Source organism: Dreissena polymorpha, chromosome 1, assembly GCF_020536995.1.
Source record: "Dreissena polymorpha isolate Duluth1 chromosome 1, UMN_Dpol_1.0, whole genome shotgun sequence".
NCBI classification, from domain to species: domain Eukaryota; kingdom Metazoa; phylum Mollusca; class Bivalvia; order Myida; family Dreissenidae; genus Dreissena; species Dreissena polymorpha.
The window spans coordinates 40,270,714-40,292,358 of record NC_068355.1 but is presented as its reverse complement, the minus strand read 5'-3'; the positions used below and the strand labels follow the sequence as shown (position 1 = coordinate 40,292,358).

Sequence of the window (21,645 nt, the reverse complement as noted above, 5' to 3'; positions counted from 1 at the left end):
TGGGCCCATTGCAAGTGACAAGGGTTCAATACCTGTGCCCATTGCAAGTGACAAGGGCTCAAAACCTGGGCCCATTGCAAGTGACAAGTGTTCAATACCTGCTCCAGCGTTCTAGATAAGCTGCGTATCAGCGTTATATACGCATAAGAAATAGCAAGATACGTTCAATTTATCATTTCCATGCGTACATTTAAGCAAGCCAATGTGGACTTAAGCAAATGCTGTAAATTCTCTGCATATAGCCATAGGCGCTCGATGTCAATGTTTATATTTATTATTATTTTTTTAATTTTTTTTTATTATTTTTTTTTTGTTGTTACCCGTTGTTTATTATAATGCATACACATACTAAATCAATAAAAATCTTCCGACAAAACGTCTTTAAAAAAAAAGTTTGACAATGTACATAGATATTGTACATAGTATATCATAGTATAATATCTATGTACATAGTCAAAATTTTTATTAAAAAAGACGTTTTGTCGGAAGATTTTTATTGATTTAGTATGTGTATAACATGATTCAAGTAGTGTGTCTGTACCGCGGCTATATTATTGTTTCACTTTTAGGAAATTTCCCTTCAAGCAAGGCAATTGACCATTTACCCCCATGCTTTGAAAAGTGGGGGTATTTACCCCCATGGGTCAAAAATTATCTATAATGCTGCTAATCCCATTGCAAGTGCCAAGAATTTAATACCTGCGCCCATTGCAAGTGAGCTTGGTTGTGGTCTCCATACCTGACAGGTGAGTCCTCCTTTTGGAACTCATCCCCTAACACAGCACAAGACTTAACCAAATTAAAAAAAAATCAGGTACAAATGAGGAGTGCTCTGTGATAAGGGGGTTTAATGCATGTCCATTACAAGTGTTGTCCGAGATTTGCCTGCGCAGTCCGCACAGGCTAATCAGGGAAAACACTTTCCGCTTTTGTATTATTTTTTTTTAAAGAAAGTCTATTCTTAGCAAAAATCAAGTTTAGGTGGAAAGTGTCGTCCTTGTCTAGCCTGTGCGGACTGCACAGATTAATCTGGGATGACACTTTACACAAATGCATTTAACCCTCTTTTCACAGAGCACGGGCCAAATACAATGTTTAAATCATCAGAAAACTGAGGCTAACATTCAAAATACCTGAAGGGTCCCTGATTGTGATGCTAGCCTCAGCTCCATGGCTCTCCACCATGTCAATAACTCCAAACACCAGGGCAGCCTTCCCGTTAACTAACTGCTTCTTGCCTGCCTGTTATACCAAACAAATGTTGACATCTTAATCTCCATATCAAACTAGTTCAATAAATTTGCATATTTTTTATGTAACAGTGTTAGATGGTTTGTAATGTTACAGTGATAATTATTATTATTATATTCAGATTTTTTTCTGCCTGTAAGGTACAGAAAACTTTTATTTGAATTGGTATGTTTTTAAGCGTTTTTTATGCTGTTCAAGCACATAGAATTGTAATCGTGATTAAGAATGCTGATTCTGGTAATCAAAATTTGATCATGTAGTGGTTTAATATTAGCTGCTTATATTTTCAGATATACATGGGCATGTTATTAACATCTTTTGTTCTCAAGCAAGAATATAACAAATCAGCTTGTCTAGCTAATTTCAAAGACACATTTAAACATTAATATTTCCTTTGAAACTGTCAATACCTTAGACGAAGCTGTAAAATAATGCAAATGTATTAAATGCATATATACATGTTAAAGCTTAATTTTGTGATTAATGTGTATTTCAAATTTTATCCTACAATAAAATCTGCCATGAATTACAGTAGATCACCTTTATTTCAAACACTTTTAATCCAAAGTCCTAATTATTTCTAAGGTTTTGTTTTGGTCACAATTTTTCTCCTTATTTTAATTAGACAAGAGCACCGCATAACGGGTGCCAACGCTCCGCTGCAGGGGCATTTTTTAACAAGAGCACCGCCTTGCGGGTGCAGACCGCTTATCTATTTTCTTTTTAAAGGTGAAGGGACTCTCATTTTCAATCACAAAGGAGGGAGGGGTGGAGTGAAGAGGGGTGTATAGTGTGGGGGTGTGGACATTTATTACATTATCTTCCAAAAATGCGAAAAAATGCAAAAAAAAACAAAAAAAATCGGGGAGGGGGGGGGGGTTGGAGGGTGGGGGGGGGGGGGGATTCTTTGGTGCGATGGTTGGACGGTATTTCAAACATAAAATAATAAAAATAAATATTTGTGTTTTTTAACCGTTTCAAAAAGGTGGGGGGTATAGTGTGAGGGTGTGGTGGTAATTTGTGAGATGATCGTAAAAAAAATAAAAAAAATTGGGGGGGGGGTGAGGTGGGGGGGGGTGTATAGTGTGAGGGTGTGGTGGTAATTTGTGAGATGATCTTAAAAAAAAATAAAATTTAGGGGGTGGGGATTCGGGTGGGGGGGAGGGGGGATTCTTGGGTTGTGTTTTTTAACAGTTTAAAAAAAAATATTGGGGTGGGGGGAGGGGTATGGTGTGAGGGTGTGGTGGTCATTTGTGAGATGATCTTAAAAAAAAAATATATAAAAATAGGGGGGGGGGGGTGATTCGGAGGGGGGGGGGGAGGGGGCGGGGATGGTTTGGGTGGAGTCTATTGTGGTATGTAAGGTAAGAGTAGTTTTGTCAAATCTAATCATAAATATAGAAGTTATGGCTAATTTTAGCAAAATTTTATAATTTGACCTTGAGAGTCAAGGTCATTCAAAGGTCAAGGTAAAATTCAACTTGCCAGGTACAGTAACCTCATGATAGCATGAAAGTATTTGAAGTTTGAAAGCAATAGCCTTGATACTTAAGAAGTAAAGTGGATCGAAACACAAAATTTAACCATATATTCAAAGTTACTAAGTCAAAAAAGGTCCATAATTCCATAAAAATGACATCCAGAGTTATGCAACTTGTCCTTTTACTGTACCCTTATGATAGTTTGGGAGTGTTCCAAGTATGAAAGCAATATCTATGAAAATTTAGGGGTAAAGTGGACCAAAACACAAAACTTAACCAAATTTTCCATTTTCTAAGTATAAAGGGTCCATAATTCCGTCCAAATGCCAGTCAGAGTTACATAACTTTGCTTGCACAGTCCCCTTATGATAGTTAATAAGTGTTGCAAGTATGAAAGCAATAGCTTTGATACTGTAGGAATAAAGTGGACCTAAACACAAAACTTAACCAAATTTTCAATTTTCTAAGTATAAAAAGTGCACATAATTCTGTCAAAATGCCAGTCAGAGTTACATTACTTTGCCTGTACAGTCCCCTTATGATAGTTAGTAAGTGTTGCAAGTATGAAAGCAATAGCTTTGATACTTAAGGAATAAAATGGACCTAAACACAAAACTTAACCAAAATTTTCAATTTTCTAAGTATAAAAAGGGCACATAATTCAGTCAAAATGCACGCCAGAGTTATCGAACTTTGCCTGCCCAGTCCCCTCATGATAGTAAGTAAGTGTACAAAGTTTGAATGCAATAGCATTGATACTTTCTGAGAAAAGTGGACCTAAACGCAAAACTTAACCGGACGCCGACGCCAAGGTGATGACAATAGCTCATAATTTTTTTTCAAAAAAAAGATGAGCTAATAAATGAAAGTTTGTTAGAATTTTTTTTTTAATTTTTAGAGGTCACAGTGACCTTGACCTTTGACCTAGTGACCCAAATATGGATGCGGCTTGTGGAACTCATCAAGTTGTTGCTACATATGAAGTTTCACAGTTGTAGGTGGAAGCACTTTGATTTTAGAGCCAATGTTAAAAACATTGACAAAATGTTAAGGTTTTAGCATGACGGCTGCGACACGACACGACGAGCTGGCTATGACAACACCTCAGGTTTTCTCCGAAAACAGCCGAGCTAAAAATTGATGGTTAATTCCAACACTGCAATTTTTCATTCTTAATTCAAACCCATTAATCTGGTCACATCTCTAGTTTTTAGTGCTGCAACAATATACCGGTATATCAGTATATATCGCAATACGCAATCCGCATATTGTATTGCGATACGATTTTCATCATACCAGTACGAAAATTTTACAAAAATTAATTCACATTTCGTCCAGAAAAGCCATCTGAAATAATGATAACAAGGTAAACAAAACAAAGCAGTGTAAATATTTTTTTTTGTAAAAATAGCATTCTGAAAAGTATATTATACGGAGTAACATTGTTACATCGGAGCATTCGTTCGATGCTTTTGAACAGATTATCGTTGAATTAATTGCGCACAGCTGTAAATGTTTCGTTCGATTCTGAATTGAGCATTATTAAATTTGTGATCCAAATTTCGGAAATACGCTTCAAAATTTTAATGCTAATGCGACAATAAAAAATTATAGCTTCAAATAAAAAGTGCTTTATCCTTTGTCTCAATAAAAAGCGCGCGAAAATTATACAGACATGTAGAACGTCGCATGGAAAGTATGGGTGTATTTTGTGTTATATAAAAATGGGAACATCACGTCAGGTGAATTACGCGTGTTCAGTGGAAAAAAACGCCCGGGTTGGATGTTATTTCATCACATCTTTAAATAGTAACAAATGCCAAAATGTATTTGATACTTAAGAAAAGTTGCGAATGTTTGTGTTTCTTGTTATTCTTGAGCACATTTACCGGTATATAGTAAATATTTACCAAAATTTGCTTTAAAACTGGAATATACCAGATTATCGAGTAATTGGCAAGTTATAATTTTGGTACAAGTTAGAAATATATTGTGATATATTGCAATACGGGTTTTTGAACTGCAATATATATTGCAATATGGTTTTTGGCGTATTGTTGCAGCACTACTAGTTGTAATGCTTTTTTTGCTAATTTCTTCTTACAGTCCCAGTGAATTCAAAATTATGCTGTTTGCATATAACTGTAGACTCAAATGCAAACTATCAGTGTACTTAAATGTTTTGGACACAATCAGCATGTACATTTCATACAAGCATAATTAAAGAATTTGGTGGAAATGTTTTCCGATTCTTGAATAACCAACCAGAAGCTGTGTGGCAGCTATAGAGAACTTGTTGAGCAGCCTGGGTGCCTCTGTACCAAGGTCTCGCATCAGAGACTGCCATGGGGTGTCCACAAACACATCTTCACTGGTCTGGGACAGAACTGGGCATGATTCTTCCTTTAGAAAACATAACTACAATGTACCACTTAATATTACACTAATAATTTGATTACATCTTTTCAGAGTATCACAGATTTTACTCAAAACTTTCATGCAAATGCAATATGTTATTGAATATGAATATGTAGATTGCATTTATTTATTTTATGCTTTCCAGTGGTTTACAGAGAAATACCAGTGAATTAAAACTGATAATTTCACTGTTTCAAACAATGAAAATTATAAGTGAAAATTATTGATAATTGTCATTGTTTACTGTGAAATGACGTCATTTTTTGACGAAATGACGTCATTATTCCAGCGAAATTCTTTAGTTAAACTCTTTGACAATGTATAAAAACTGTGAAAAAAAGCATAACATAAAAAGAAAAATTGTTGGATTCGGTGGAATATCGATTTTAATTCACTCGTGAAAATCGTGAATCGTGATCATAGAAAAGATATATTTTCTATGATCACTCGTGAATTAAAATCGATAATCCACCGAATCCAACAAATATCCTTTATTTAACCTTAAGGTGTCAGAATTAAGCATAACTTTACAAGATTAGATGGATGCTCCCAATGATACCCTTGGTCAATGTTTGGGTTGATTTTTTAAAAATAACATTGTGTTCAACAGGCAATAAATCCCTCAAATCAATCAAAAATTAGAATATGACGGACGGAAAAAGTGGTTACAATATGCAGCCCTTTTTATTGAGCATACACATATAATGGTTCAATTTTACTTTAAGGTGAACAAATTAATATCGTTCAGACATTTTCAATTGTGGCGACCACCTATTATGTCCTACAGTATATTAAAGAAAATAAAGCATACATACTAGTAAATAATTTGATTGATATAAAGCCTTTATTCTGTCCTACATGATTATTTTTAACATCAGGGTTAGGTACATATTAATATAAATTTAATAATTTAAGATTTTATTTCAACTTTAAAGTATTAACAAATCTTCCTCAATGATATAAGCCATAAAAGATGCCAACAGTTATACCATCCTAATTTTAATCCACAAATAAGAGTAGAGACTTCCTTAAACCCTAACAAATATTCAATAATTATATGTACCGTGGGGGATTTGCTGATCTCTGGAGAAACTCTCTGGTTAGCAAGGATGCTTGGAGACAGGGCATCTAAACACTGTCCACTGCTCTGTAAAATAGTATTTACGTACCATAGAATGATGTTAATAAATTTTCAGTAGAATCATCTGCAAGTTGAATTCAGTGAATTGCTCTTATGTCTTTATTTGTATTTGTAAATTAGTAAATTATTAAGAGCAAGTGACATCCCTTTTATTTAAAGCATGCGTGAAATGCAATATACAACTTGCACATATCTCTCTGATACAATATACAAAACAGGTGTGGATCCAGGATTTCTGGATGGCGGGATAATGAACGATTTAATGGGGGTCCAGGGGGCTGCTAGGGCCCCTGGTGGGTGCAGGGAAAAGCCCTGCTAGGGGGTCCAGGGGAGCAAAGCCCCCCTTTAGTTCCACGATTTTAGTGATTTTGAAGGCTTTGACAACCACTTCTTGAGCATGTCACGCCTTATGTACTTTCATCAAAGTTCCTTCTTAGAATTCCAAAAAAGTGCATAGTTTATACGTAATACGGATGGGATAAAAGATTGTGAAAGTCTTTTGCATTTTCACTCGTTTTGGCGTTGGTGCAATGCATACATCTTTGTTGACATAAAATGCAGCGAAAAGAGAATCAATGTGCAAAAAGAGGGATACATCAGAATTGCAAAGTTCGATTGTCTGTTATTAGTGGGGAAAAGAAGAGAAATAAGTTTAAATAGGTTGGATCCACCTATGCAAAATTTCTCTCAGTATTAAACATTAAACAAGAGTATGAATATTTTCTGCAAAAGTCTGTTGGGATATTTTACACTAAAAATACCATAATTAATTAAAAATTAACCAAAATGAGGGTCCTATAAAAAAAAGAGCAAAAAGGATCGGAAAAAAAAGCTCTGTAACCAAAGCATTTTATTTTTCATTTTACTTACAAGTTTAGGAAGTATACCAGCAGGACCTGGAAATTTCCTTTTCCGATTTGGTGTCTTGAGGTCTACAACAGACTTGCTTGGTAGAGGGAAAATGTTTGCAAATACTTCACTTTCTTCATTACTGCCAGCAGGCACTTGTCTTATATTGATGCACATATTATGAGATGATTGATTTGTCAGTTGATTGGAACTGTCGCCACTTTGCAAACAAAGGCTGCCACCAGCTGCTTTAGTATTAGACACTATATTAGTGCTCAAATTCAATATATCACCAGCAGCAGCAGTTTTACTTGGTAGCTCATTTAAAATTATATTAGGCCCAGGCTTGTTTGCGGAAATTTTTGGTTGCTGGTTGTTGCTCATGTTTGTGGCCAAGGCTGATCTGTTATTCTTGTCACTGCTGCCTGTAAAATATACATGGATTATTGTATTCTAACACATATTTGTCATCATTGTTTATTCATCTACTAAATTCAACAAAAATGGGTTGCTGACATAGGTTTAGTGACTCACTATGCTAAGTATGTTTTAATTACTATAGATTTAACTTTTACAACTTAGATACGTATTTTGACGAATTGGTAGTCCCTTTGAAAGTTACATTTATTAAAGAAGTTTCTTACTAGATTCAAGTTTTAAAGGCTTCATTTCCAACCCTTAAATAATGAGCAGCAAACAACATACAACCCGAACAGACTGTGAGTTACTTTCAGACTGTTCTGGTTTTAAGCTGTTTGCATGTAGCCATTTTCACTTTACTTCTGAGTGGGAAAGGGTTATTTTAATGGTGATGAGGAATAATATAAGATCATTGACTGACATGATTTACTTGCAGAGAGACATTCATTGTCTAGGACAGGAGTGTGGCGAGGATTTTCCTTGACCTTGATCTCTGACCCATTCTTGCCCTGCATTTTCGCAAATGGTTCAAACCAATCGTCCTGAAAACATACCTTTCATTGTATGATTTTGTGCACTAACATGTAAAGGTATCACAATATTTGTTTCTAAATTAAACGTTTAAAAGGAAAACTGAAAAAGCACACACATTTTGTATGACTTACTTTACTTTTTTAATAGTACCAATGAATTTCTGCTTTTCAATCTTTATTAAAATATAAACAAAATACTCACACAAATATCAAGTCAATCTATAAGAACTAAATATGAGAAATTTCATTTTTTACTTCAATATGTTACGAATCATCTCGGGTACGAATTATATTTCGTAAATACTCAGTTTTGAACAATATTATTGTCTAAGACTTGGTATAGTCGTGCTTACATTCCATAAATCATCATCTCCATCAGGAATTTCAAACATTTTGTAATAATATAGTTGTATCAATAAGGCAAATGATAAATATTTCTCTTTTAATCCTGCCGCTGACTACATAATTTTCGGGCGGTGTCCAAGTAAATAAATCACTTCCTGCAAATGTTGACATAAAACGCCAAAAAGAGCAGCTGCAGTACCGTTTTAGGAATCTTGTAAGTGATGTCATTTAACATTACAATATATTTTATAAAATCAAATAAATTAGAGGTTTATCGAGTGAAGGTTCCAACTGTCGGGGACAACTAATGCGGTAGAACTAGTTTCAATAATCCAACTCCGAGTGGGGAAAAGCTCAGAGTATTCAAGAAGATACAAGATACAAGAATCTTTATTTAACGTCGGATGTGAATAACAATAAACATAAGCTCATGAGCTATTTCCCGACAAAACAATTGTTAATATATAACAAGTGTATATTGAGCTGAAAGAAAGAAAGATTAAGCATATTCTTCTTCTTCTTCTTCTTTTATAATAATATGGCTATGTTCAATACTAATACATTATGGCCATGCGTGGGGGGTTAAAAAGAAAAAGATTGATAGGTTTCCCGAGTTACTCAATCCACTCAGGAAAATCCTATCAACAGTGATAAAAAAAGGTGCAAAACCTAACACCTTAAGCCCTTAAGACTTAAATATATACATATACAACTGTGCATGTGGTGAGAATATTAGTCGAGTTAAAAACAGGATAAAAGCAGAATCATGTGATCTAAGGATATTATATAAGCATTTATAGTACAAGGACATATTTAAAGCATATAAAACACAAAATTAAGTAAAAATGTTCATTAAAAGCATAATATTTTGTAAGTTACACACAAATACGACAAAGGGAAATACCGTAATAACTCTATGTTTTGGGACACTTAAAAATAATTATTTTTTTTCGTGTCCGAAAACTTAGATACGAAAAATATTAACAAAATACAGGTGTCCGAAAACTTAGAGTCGAAAATGGAAGTGTCCGAAAATAGTGTCAATTGTATCAACGACTACCGGTAATAGCACGCGGTTTTAAAATACCATGCCGTATAGTATATAAATAACAGTTATACATGTTTGCACTGCATTTTAAATAATTGTAAATGCTTAATTTATTTGACAGAAAGTTACTTCAAGGTTGTACTTTGACCAACGAGTTCAAAAATGAGCATGTGATGTACCGATACACGCTTGTATGAACCTGTAATTAACGCAACAAAAAAAGCAAACTATGAATTCTTTGTTTGTTCATTTCCGATAGTTGTTGTGTAACACCTTCCATTGTTTGTTAAACTTGTAATAGGGTGCATCACAATTTGAAACATTTAGTATTTGTCACAGTTATTTTACTGAGGAGGGGTAGTTGCATTGCGGTAGATAATTGAACTGTTAATTGGAACTACCCCTGGTAATTGTCATAATGCTTATGCTATCGGGCGAAACCATTGTTTAATACCGGTTTACAAGGTTATTTACCCAATAATGCAAATGTAATGGTCCATTGCCCTCAGGCATTCACCCGCAATATTTTATGATGTTAATCTGGTGGTAAAACCCCATGATCGAAGTGTCATTAGATATCGAAAACAGGTTCGTAATTTGGTAAAATAGCGCTGTTAAATATACTGTCCGAAAACTTAGAGACATAAATAATGGACGAAAACTCGTGTGTCCGAAAATAGTCACGAAAAATAATTATTTTTGCTAAAAAAGAGGGTGTCCGAAAACTTAGAGTGTTCGAAAACATAGAGTAATTACGGTATACATAAAAACTATATTGGAGCTGTTTTTGCATAGGTCATAATTAAAACATATGTTATACACTTTTAAGTTGTACAAACAAAGCATTGCAGACCTATATTAAAATTTAAGATATTAAAACAAGTATAGCACACAATTCATGTTTAAAAGCATAAATTATACAAGCACATGCACAATAACTACATATTACAACAAATAAATAGCACATATATACACATACAAAAGGGAGTATAAAAAAGCATATTTAAGCACATGAAAAACAACTACATAGCTCATATATACACATATACATGTTTTTTTTATGTTTTTTAAACACACAAGAAACTCATATACACTATTACAAGAACTAGCGGTAGAACCAGACAGTTTGATATAACAGTAAAGAGATATTTTTTAAAGAGAAAGTATCGATAACTTTGTAAACAGCTGTAAACATTGTTAAAGTTTAGTCCCTCCAACAGGGGACCGTGACATTACCTGGGTATACTTCTACAGAGACCCATGAATAATTATATATCACCCCGAATCCCTGTATTCGAGGACGAATACATATTCAAGTGGGGGTGTATGTCACTGTCTGAACTTGGTCACGTAAGGGGAGATGTTGTGTAGCGGCCAGGTAAGCTCAGGTGGGAGAGCACTCGCCCTGTCAGCGATGTGTCCCTGGTTCGAGTCCCGGACTGGCCGCACAATTTTCTCACCCTGTGACATATGCACACACAATTTGTTTTCAAGACTATCAAGTATCAACATAAACATTATATTGTACTTCAAAAATTGTATTAATTTATTTTAAATATCAATTGAATTTGCTAAATAATTAAATGGTTATTTACTTAATAATTCAATGGTTATTTTAAAGCAAATACAATTCTTTGAAAAAAGGTTACAAAATTTAAAGTAAATTGACTCTCAAAATTATCAATGTAGATGATATAGCTCATATTCCCCAAAATTATGAGAAAAAGCCCTGACAGACGATACAGAAAGATAATCTGTCTATCCCTGGTTCATTTGTGTTATAAGCTTGGTTTGGCTTCCTAACATATCCATCGATTTTGTCTGTGGAATCATTAAAAAATGGGGAAATGGGGACACAAATCAGGATGAACAGAGAATCTTTTGCCTATTTCTGTTGTCTTAGTTTTGCATGATAAGATAAATGAAGCTACAATCACATTTTGGCTGAAACCAGCTACATGTACCATCATACTACCTTCTAAAGAATTATTTAACAGATTCCTTATTTGTTTAGGGAAAAATGCGAGCTATGTTTCCACATTATTGATCTTTCATTTTCATTGTGATAGGGATTTTACGACAGCAAGCATGGACATGACCAATGATGGGTATAAAAGCTAGCAGCCTAATGTGGTGTGATTACAGTACTGTATTAGCCCAGCAAAACAAGGAGCCTACTTACTTCTATTGCTATCAAGTATGAACTTGGATTGATTTAAAAATTGGAAACCCAGAATAGTGCAGTTTCACAGTCAATTATTAGAAACAACTTTTAATCTGTTGGAAGATATGTTTCTTAATTTATACTCGTTGGCATAGGTGTATTACTTGCTTAAGAAATGTTAACACTACTTCAAGGTTAAATTTATGCCATTTAGCAACAGATCATGTTTGCTGACATTTAAGTTTTGTCACTGCAATACCACTATTGCTTATTATAAGCCGCTTATAATAAGCAATAGTGGTATTGCAGTGACAAAACTTAGATGTAAGATGAAGTGAGATAAGTTATTTGGGCATTGACTCAGACAATTAATGAATCATTGTTCTGAATGTTTGAGCATTGGGTGAAACAATTAACACAGTATATTAACAAACATTGTATTGAATGTTTCTAAGTATTTTAAAATATATTGGCCAGGTGCCACCTCCGAGTTATAACCACAACTGGACAGACCTGCATTATGCGGCCAGCCATGGAAATGTCAGAAGAATCCATGAGATCATTCATAAACATGGTCAGTGGGATGATTATCTAAATAAAAGGGAGTCTTTTGGGGTCACAGCCACAAACTCATAAGTAAAGTGTTATTTCAGTCATTCTTAAGTAATAGAATCAAATCCATTTTTCTTCAAACTGCACTACAGATTTGTGTCAGGAATCTGTTTTACCAATCTTTTGATTTATTTACTAGAATAAAACTCAACCTGCCACATATTTTTCCTAAGCCTTTGTTCAAAGCAGGGTTGTTTGGGAGCAAATTTTAATGCGTTTCCATTGGCCATACAGGCTGTACAACACCAACATTACTTTTTATTTTATTATTTTCATTTTATTGTCTCTTAGCAAACCAATTTAGATGCAGTAAAGCAAAAATAATAAGGTTAACAAAAAATAATTAAACATTTTGACATAGTTTAATAACCCAATCAATTTAGTTCTTTATATTGAATTCTCTCAGATATAGCCAATATATTAAAAAGTGCATGTGACTCATTGTTAGTGCAGGGCCTAACTTTGTTTCTGTCTTCTAACCCATTTAACAGGCACAATAAACATAGACAAAAAGGACTATTACGGCAAAACTGCACTCTACTGGGCAGCCTACAAAGGCCACAGTGCCTGTATAGCAGAACTAATAAAGTTTGGTGCCTCTGTCAACGTAAAATGTCGACATGGTGGAACCCCACTGCATGCTGTCGGAAGCTTGTATCCAAACTGTGCCTTATTGTTGATCAAGGTAAATATGCAATTTATGTTAAACAGTGTTGTATATTATTTTAATATTGAAATACAATAATTGAATGCAGAGGTTCTCATGAGTTGTTTTTTATACCCCCACAAACGTGTCCGCTCTCTAATTTAAGAAGTTTTCATCCGATCTTCACCACACTTGGCCAGAAGTTTTATTTAGATGATGTGTAGGTCAAGTTCAAACATGGGCCATGCTGGGTCAAAAACTAGGTCACTGGGTCACTTAGTGCGTTTTAAACATTGAGCATGGTGTCCTCTGTTTTTTGTGAAGACAATATGCAAAATATTCTGTGTCAATGCGGCATGTGGGGGTATTCGTCACGTCTGTGACAAAGCTCTAGTTTGTTTTTGTTGAGCCCGCTTGCAGAAAGTTCTATGTAGCCGTCAGAATGAGCCATTGTATGTATGTTCATCTGAGCTAGTCTGAACTGTTACTATGTCATTTTTCATGAAATTTTAAAACACATGTGTAGCCTACAACAAGTTTTCACCATCATGAGAGAACGTGTTGTGTCAAACATCTATCACCCTACCTCATAGATCAAGGTCTTGTTTAGAGGTCAATGTCAACTTTGGCAATACAACAGCTTGTGTAAACTGTTATTTTATTATTTATTTTTAGCTCGGCTGTTTTCGGAGAAACCCCGAGGTATTGTCATAGCCAGCTCTTTGTCTGCCATCCGCGTTGAGCTAAAACCTTGACATTTTGCTCTAAAATGAAAGTGCTTTCACCTACAACTTTGAAACTTCATATGTAGATGCACCTTGATGAGGTCCACACGCCACACTAAGTTTGGGGTCATTAGGCCAAAGGTCAAGGTCACTGTGACCTTTAATAAAAAATAATAAAAAAACTTCTGACAAGCTTTCATTTATTCAAAACTGCACTGCAGCCGAGCGTTAGCACCCGTTATGCGATGCTCTTGTTTAATTTTTGTTTTATATGTTTCACCATTTTATCTATCATATCACAGTGGTCAGTTAACCAATACAAAATTTCACACTTTTCCTTGGAAAGCTGGTTTTCCAGTACTTTGGGCACAAACTTATGCCCGTAAGTGGCAAGTGCCTTATTTAAAACAGTGGTAGAGGGAGATAGTCAGTGGGAACGATTCCATTACCATTCCTACATATGTTATGTGGCTGGGCGGGTATCAAACCTGCAATCTTCAGATTCATGGGCAAGGACTCTACCAACTGAGCTAGCAGCCTCATCATTTTCTCCCAAAAACTTTGTCATACGTCATGCAAGTTTGATACAACGATCATAAAAACTGGCAAAATAATGCAAAAAGTCAATTGAAAATTGCATTTGCTTTTTTGGGGTAAAAAGTCATGTATGTCAGTAATAGACAGTACCTTTAAGTGGCTTTTCAGTTGATATGATTGCAGTAAGCAACAAACAAGTTCTGCCTAATATTGACATTGTTTGTATATTATCATTGAAAGGACAACTGTATGATGTCAATTCTTGCCAGTCATGATTAGATAATTTGGGGGTGACATGGAATGTCACATTTTTTCCCAGATACATTATGACATGTTTTCAGTTATATTTGAATACCCAGTTACTTTTCTTCATCCCTGTGTCTGTGGTATCATAACGATAATATATGATGATGATGTTGATGATGATGATAATATATGATGGTGATGATGATGATGATGATGATGATGATGATGATGATGATGATGATGATGGTGGTGGTGGTGATGATGATGATGATGATGATGATGATGATGATGATGATGATGATGATGATGATGATGATGATGATGATGATGATGATGATGATGATGATGATGATGATGATGATGATGATATGTAATGATATTAAGGATATTATACTTTCAACTTTGTAAGAATGGGGCTGATGTGAATGCTCAAGACAACTGGGGTGTGACACCAATGTACCAAGCAGCTTCCAGTGGTCAGGTTGCAGTCATAGAGTATCTGTTGGCTGCGGGAGCTAAACTTTCCTTTAAAAATATGGTAGGTCCTATTTTCCATCATAAGCAACGTTTAACTTGCCTACTTATGCAATTATTGCACTTACATACACTTTTAAAATTCATCGTTTAGTCAACATTTTGTTTTTCTCTTTTCAAACAAATGCATACTTTGTATTTATGAATAAAATATATTTCCAGGAACATTTAATTATAAATATTGCACTAAATTACTACAAGTCTATTGATAAAAATATGTGTGAAAGTCGGAGAGATGAGTAAAAAAGTAGCAGCTTAACTATCAATAATCAAAAACAGGATTGACCCTTACAAGGCATGTCTTGTTGTCTTAACATAAAGCCGAAGGATATTACTGTTAGAAGTACAGTAATTTCATAAAAAGCATAGTTATTTGTAAAAAAATCTTATGTGTTGTATGGGTGACATGACACTTTTTATATTTGTTGTAAAATCATGCATGTTGTACATTCAAGGTTGTGATTTAGATTAAATGAGATCCATATCATTTGTCATTCAATAGTGGCAGTACTGTCTAATTTAGGATCTTATGACAAATTTAAGTTATAAATTAAAATCCAGCTCATAACAAATACATAATTTATTGATCAATATGTGCCTAAAATAAACAGCGTGTTAAAGATTAAAGGAAATGAATCAAAATACTGAAATTCACTTACCAGTGATAATAATTAAGCAAAAATAGTCTTGTAACTTAAATTTGTTGTTTGGAGTTTCATGTATATAGTTCCACAATTGTTCAACTCCTCCGGGTGGATCTCACTCAAACTTTCATAGTTGAATCACTTCAATGTGTAAGTGATTGAACAAACAACAGTTATAGTTGTGGAAAGTTTTGGCGAGTTATGCCCCTTTGTCTGTTTTTATGCCCCCGGATCGAATGATCTGGGGTATAATTATTGTTTTTGGCCTGTCTGTCTGTCTGTCTGTCTGTCTGTCTGTCTGTCTGTCTGTCTGTCTGTCTGTCTGTCTGTCTGTCTGTCTGTCTGTCTGTCTGTCTGTCTGTCTGTCTTTCTGTCTTTCTGTCTTTCTGTCTGTCACAAACTTTAACCTTGGTTAAACTTTTGCAATAACTTTTGTAATATTGAAGATAGCAACTTGATATTTGGTATGCATGTGTATCTCATGGAGCTGCACATTTTGAGTGGTGAAAGGTCAAGGTCAAGGTCATCATTCAAGGTCAAAGGTCAACAAAAATAAATCGAAGCGGGGCATTAGAGAGCATTGTGTTTCTGACAAACACATCTCTTGTTCCCCTATATATGTAGTCTCCTGAAGCTTGTGTTTTCAACTCCTTTTTTCTACTGGATGGATATCACTCAAACTTTCACAGTCAAATGACCGAAATTTGTTGAAGATCTAGAAAAAGATTAGGCTTTGATGAGTTTTGGCAGAAGTATGCCCCAAAGTCAATTTTGCCTCTATAGAATAAATAATCCCAAAATGTGTTGTTTTGAAATCCTCTTGGACTTGAGGATGGGTCTTTCTCAATGAATGTTCATAATTGAGTTATGTTAACGTATAGATGATTGTGAAAACAGCACTATTACAAGTTTTGGCAAAGTATGGTCCTTGTTCTGTTTTTTCACTTTAGAATATGTAGTTACAAAATTTTGTGTTTTTAGCTCAGCGTTTTCGGAGAAAACCCGAGGTATTGTCATAGTCAGCTCGTCGTGTCGTCCGACATCCGCGTCGTGCTAAAACCTTAACATTTTGTTAAGCTTTTGAACATTGGCTCTAAAATCAAATTGCTTCCACCTACAACTTTGAAACTTCATATGTAGATGCACCTTTATGAGTTCTACACGCCACACCCATTTTTGAGTCAATAGGTCAAAGGTCAAGGTGACTGTGACCTTTAAAAATAAAATAAAATCTGACAAGCTTTCATTCATTCAAAACTGCACCCGTAGCTGAGAGTGGCACCCGTTATGCGTTGCTCTTGTTTACTTCCTCCAAGCTTTTGGTGAATCTCACTCAATCTTTCACAGATTTGTGACTTCATTGAGCATATGATTGTGAAAATTATTTTTTTTTACTTCAACCAGTCTTGTCTGACTAATGGGGGCCATAGGCGGCGTGGATAGATTAGATCATGGATTTGTATAAGCCAAAACATGTGTTGTGGGAGCATCAGTGTCAAAGACTCATTAAATTTTCTAATTTGTCTATGATTACAGAAAACTGGTGACATTCCTAAAGAGCTTATGAAGTATCCAGAATTTTGTGATAGGCTTGTGACAATGTCTCAGAATCCTAGTTCCCTGCAGCAGTTGTGTCGAGCAAAGATCCGAAATCACATAAATGGCAACCCTGTTCACAGGGTCGGAGAATTAGAGGTGCCACGTCAGTTGAAAGATTACATTTTGTTGAATGAGTTTAATTGAGCTTTTATTTATTATATTTTTTTATGGGCTTAAGTTAGTTTACCCACTTGTAGATCAATTTCATGATTGTTTTAAAGGAGAATCTGTAATTAATATTTATATTTCCATCAAATGGTGGTTATTTACTTGGCTATTTAGTAAATGTTGCATTGTATTTATTGCAGACTTAATATATTTGTTAAACATTGAATACAGATATTTAAGTTGATTTGCACTGTCACCTTTAACTCCCAGGAAATGTTTTGAAAAATGTGTATAGCATAATGCCTTGGCTGAAATATTTTATCTGCCAAATCACCCCTGGGATTGTTGAGAAGTGGCCCTTTAATAATATGAAATGGGCCTTCATGTGCAGTTCCAACTGTTACAATCAATGTTTTGCAACAAAATGTTTCTCTAGATATCTAAATCAAATTGTTTACCTAAATAATTGTGGAGTTTTTGTCCTTGAATTATAAGCATTAAACCCTGCCATTTTTATCAGAAATAAGCCTTGGTTGCCATTTCCACATGAAATTAGCTTTGGTTGCCACATCCAACTGAAATAAGCCTTGGTTGCCATATCCAACCGGAAAAAGCCTTGGTTGCCACATCCAACTGAAATTAGCCTTGGTTGCCACATCCAACTGAAATAAGCCTTGGTTGCCATTTCCAACCAAAATCAGCCTTCGTTGTCATTTCCATCCGAAGTAAGAATTGGTTGGCATTTCCATTTTCTAAATTAAACAGTTTATAAAAAATGTACTCTTTAGGTTCTTATCTCTACGATCAAAGCTTGTTCCTTGTGACTTTTTACTTAAGGGGGCATATCTGTTTTAACAACAGGTGGGTCTGTTCAATTTGTTATTTAATGGGACATTTATGTTGTTGTTTTTTAAATAATGGATGTAAATGCAAATTTCAGTGTATCCTACTTTTATTTTTAATTATGTGTAATTTTAATTTTGGATAATTTTTATGATCTCATATCACAATAAATATTTATTAAAGTAATTAATTAAGCAATCGTTATTGTGTGGTATTAAATATTCAATTGTCAAAAATGTGTTCTATTGTGTTCATGGACATTGCTTGAATTTTAAAATGATAAATACATGTACACACTTGTTGTAATACCGGTAGTTCACTTTGTTTACTAGAAAACAATGTGATACTGAACAATCTGTTATCAAATGCACCTATTTTAAACTAAAAGAAAAATATATAATTATGGTTGACTGTTTTCTTGTTGTGTATTTCATGACAAATGTATTTCAATCACTATCATAGATGCATGTTCATGGTAATGTTAATGGTTTTTATTAGCTCACCTGTCATGAAGTGACATGGTGAGCTTATATGACCATGTGATGTCCGGCGTCCCTATGTGTGTGCGTGCGTGTGTCCGTCAACAATTTGTTTGTGTAGACAGAAGAGGTCACAGTTTTCATCCAATCTTTATGAAATTGTGTCAGAATGTTTATATTGATGAAATCTGGGTTGGGATTGTATTGGGTCATCTGGGGTCAAAAACTACGTCACTAGGTCAAAAACTTGGTCAAATAATAGAAAAACCTTGTGTAGACAATAGAGGTTGCAGTTTTCATCCAATCTTTATGAAATTTGGTCAGAATGTTTATTTTGATGAAATCTGGGTTGGGATTGTATTTGGGTCATCTGGGGTCAAAAACTAGGTCACTACATCAAAAACTAGGTCAAATAATAGAAAAACCTTGTGTAGTCAGTAGAGGTCACAGTTTTCATCCAATCTTTGTGAAATTTGGTCAGAATGTTTATCTTGATGAAATCTGGGTTGGGATTGTATTTGGGTCATCTGGGGTCAAAAACTAGGTCACTAGGTCAAAAACTAGGTCAAATAATAGAAAAACCTTGTGTAGACAGTAGAGATCACAGTTTTCATCCAATCTTTATGAAATTTGGTCAGAATGTTTATCTTGATAAAATCTGGGTTGGGAATGTATTTTGGTCATATGGGGTCAAAAACTAGGTCACTAGGTCAAATAATAGAAGAACCTTGTGTAGACAATAGAGGTCACAGTTTTCATCCAATCTTTATCAAATTTGATCAGAATGTTTATCTTGATGAAAGTTGGGTTGGGATTGTATTTGGGTCACTTGGGGTCAAAAACTAGGTCACTAGGTCAAATAATAGAAAAACCTTGTGTAGACAATAGAGGTCACAGTTTTCATCAAATCTTTATGAAATTTGGTCAGAATGTTAATCTTGATGAAATCTGGATTGGGATTGTATTTGGTTAGTCAGGTGAGCGATTCAGGGCCATCATGGCCCTCTTGTTTAATATGGTATTGTTAATTATGTTAAAAATGATACCACAAATTCCTGATGTACATTCTGTTTTTGTGTGAAATATCAAACAATCAGTATTGTTTAAAATTGTAAGACACACTGGCATGTTCTGTGACTTCTGATAGTTACTTGTACATGTTTAAATGAACCTCTTCTAGTTTGTTAATGCCCTGCGGAAAAGCATGAGGGGATATGTTACACAAATACCCTTCGTCTGACCTTCAGTTTGCTCATAACACTTTTATGTCTGCTCCTGTACCCTTTGACATATTTTCATAATTCTTCCCTCAAATGTTAAGGGCTTTGAGACAATGTGCAAAAGGCATAAATCTTGGTTGGCTCAAGACAAAAGTCCTACTTCATGGTCAAACGTTTGAGCCTCAAATTTTGTGTCCATTCAATACTAACATGTTCTATACCATTTGCAGGAATTTCATAAAACTTGGCTTTTATGTTTAGGTAATTTAGTTAATACAAATGTAATCAGAAAGTCATGAGTCAGTGATGCTGGCACAAGGTCAAGGTCACATTTGAAGGTCACGAGGTCACTGTAGCTATGGTGTCCATCTAGCGACTGGGAGGTCACCGGTTCAATTCCCACTGTGGCAGCATTCTTAAGATCTTCCCTCATAGACACCAAGTACTGGTTCTAGGCCCAGGAAACGGACTGAAGAGCGTTTCAAATAAGCCTTAGGCTTTCTATGCAATCGAGCTAAAATAAATACATGTAGGTTTAAACTAAGGTCAGGAGTTCGAGCTTTTATTTACATTCCCTGCCTATATCTCTTATTCCCTTTAAAACATTGTTAAAATGTTGACATCAGTGAGAAGATGTGCAGGAGAAATTAGTAAGGTCACAGGCTGATGGTCAAGGTAACAATTGGAGGTCAAAATTAGAGCCTCCATTTTTGTGTCTGCCCACTTTCCTTCAACAGATTTCTTTGAAATGTGCCTTACATAGTATGGTGGATGAGACATTGTCTCAATGTCCAGAACTTACGAGTCAGTTCTGACGGTTCAAATTAAGGTCATACCTTAAGGTAATAAGTTTGAGCTTCCGTTTTTTTGTGCGCTTAATATCCTTTGAAGGATTTTCATTAAATATGACCACAACGATACGGTCAGTGAGACTAAGTTCAGAAAGCATGTGTCAGCCACGTTTGCTCAAGGAAAAGGTCGCACCTAAAGGTTAAATACAAATGTACTTTACTCTTATTTTTTTTCTATCTGTTTCATATCTCCTATACTAATTTTAAAAGTATTTACTTGAAAGGGTAATGTAAATGAGATGTTCAGAAGTCTTGAGTCAGTCACCCTAGCTCCAAGTCAAGATCACCACTTCAAGATCAAAATAATCTTGGTTGTAGCTTTCTTTTGGACTGCCTTGTTTTATCACAGCCAGGCATTTCCATATAGTTGTAAAATACCCCTACGCTTAAAAAAACAATAAAAGGCAATTGACATTGCAATTCATATTGAAATTTTCCCTGTACAATTATGTTTGTTGTCCAAATGATTTATGTGACCCGCAAATCCCAAATAGTTAAGTCTCCTCTTATAATACATCTGGGCCCCTAGATATTGTGGACACCATTAATAAACTTATAATTGTCCAAATTACTTTTAAAGTTTTAATTAAACACATTTTTATTTAAGTTGGTTCTATGTGTAATCGAGTGTACATTGCCCCATGTTTTCACCAGTTATACCTAAGTACTGGTAATTTACAGAAATATAATTGTACATATTTATTTATTCAAGAAAAAAAACTTGTCAACAAATAATGTTGGGAATAAAAAAACTGTTTTTGTATCACAAATTGTAGATGTTCATTTTAAATACTATTATATTAAATGATTTTTTTGCACACCTCCTGCATTTTCTTTGTTGTTGATTGTTCATTGAAACTAAATATCTTGAAATATTAAAAACTATGAAAAGAAGAGTTGTGTACGTTATCTGAGATGGTCATTTACTCAGTTCAGGGCGCCTGATAAGGC

The 21,645-nt window shown here is 34.7% G+C and overlaps 2 protein-coding genes across 3 annotated transcripts in view; one reads left to right on the top strand and one right to left on the bottom strand.

Moving 5' to 3' along the window:
* LOC127877547 (uncharacterized) overlaps nt 1-8,601 on the bottom strand; it is a 22,847-nt gene extending 14,246 nt beyond the window's left edge. The window contains exons 1-6 of one of the 2 annotated variants that reach the window (XM_052423512.1): nt 8,447-8,601; nt 7,982-8,102; nt 7,162-7,565; nt 6,214-6,297; nt 4,998-5,135; nt 1,134-1,242 (exon numbers count right to left, since the gene is read on the bottom strand). In XM_052423512.1, coding sequence (XP_052279472.1) covers nt 1,134-1,242; nt 4,998-5,135; nt 6,214-6,297; nt 7,162-7,565; nt 7,982-8,102; nt 8,447-8,485 — 895 coding nt within the window. In that variant the 5' untranslated portion in view covers nt 8,486-8,601. The remainder of the gene's footprint in view (nt 1-1,133; nt 1,243-4,997; nt 5,136-6,213; nt 6,298-7,161; nt 7,566-7,981; nt 8,103-8,446) is intronic. The other variant, XM_052423522.1, reaches the window with a different exon arrangement.
* On the top strand, nt 8,518-21,588 carry LOC127877558 (serine/threonine-protein phosphatase 6 regulatory ankyrin repeat subunit B-like). Its single transcript, XM_052423532.1, has 6 exons — nt 8,518-8,652; nt 11,556-11,683; nt 12,128-12,224; nt 12,754-12,947; nt 14,826-14,954; nt 17,131-21,588. Exons 2-6 carry the CDS (start codon nt 11,588-11,590, stop codon nt 17,335-17,337), a joined length of 723 nt encoding a protein of 240 aa, XP_052279492.1. The 5' UTR covers nt 8,518-8,652; nt 11,556-11,587; the 3' UTR covers nt 17,338-21,588.
* The last annotated feature ends 57 nt before the right edge of the window (nt 21,589-21,645 follow it).

Bases quoted from the DNA above. Each gene is read 5' to 3' on its own strand.
- LOC127877558 (XM_052423532.1), top strand. From the start codon at position 11,588: ATGATGGGTATAAAAGCTAGCAGCCTAATGTGGTGTGATTACAGTACT. The intron at 11,684-12,127 runs GTATGAACTTGG...TATATTGGCCAG, and splicing joins CTTACTTCTATTGCTATCAA to GTGCCACCTCCGAGTTATAA. The intron at 12,225-12,753 runs GTCAGTGGGATG...CCCATTTAACAG, and splicing joins TGAGATCATTCATAAACATG to GCACAATAAACATAGACAAA.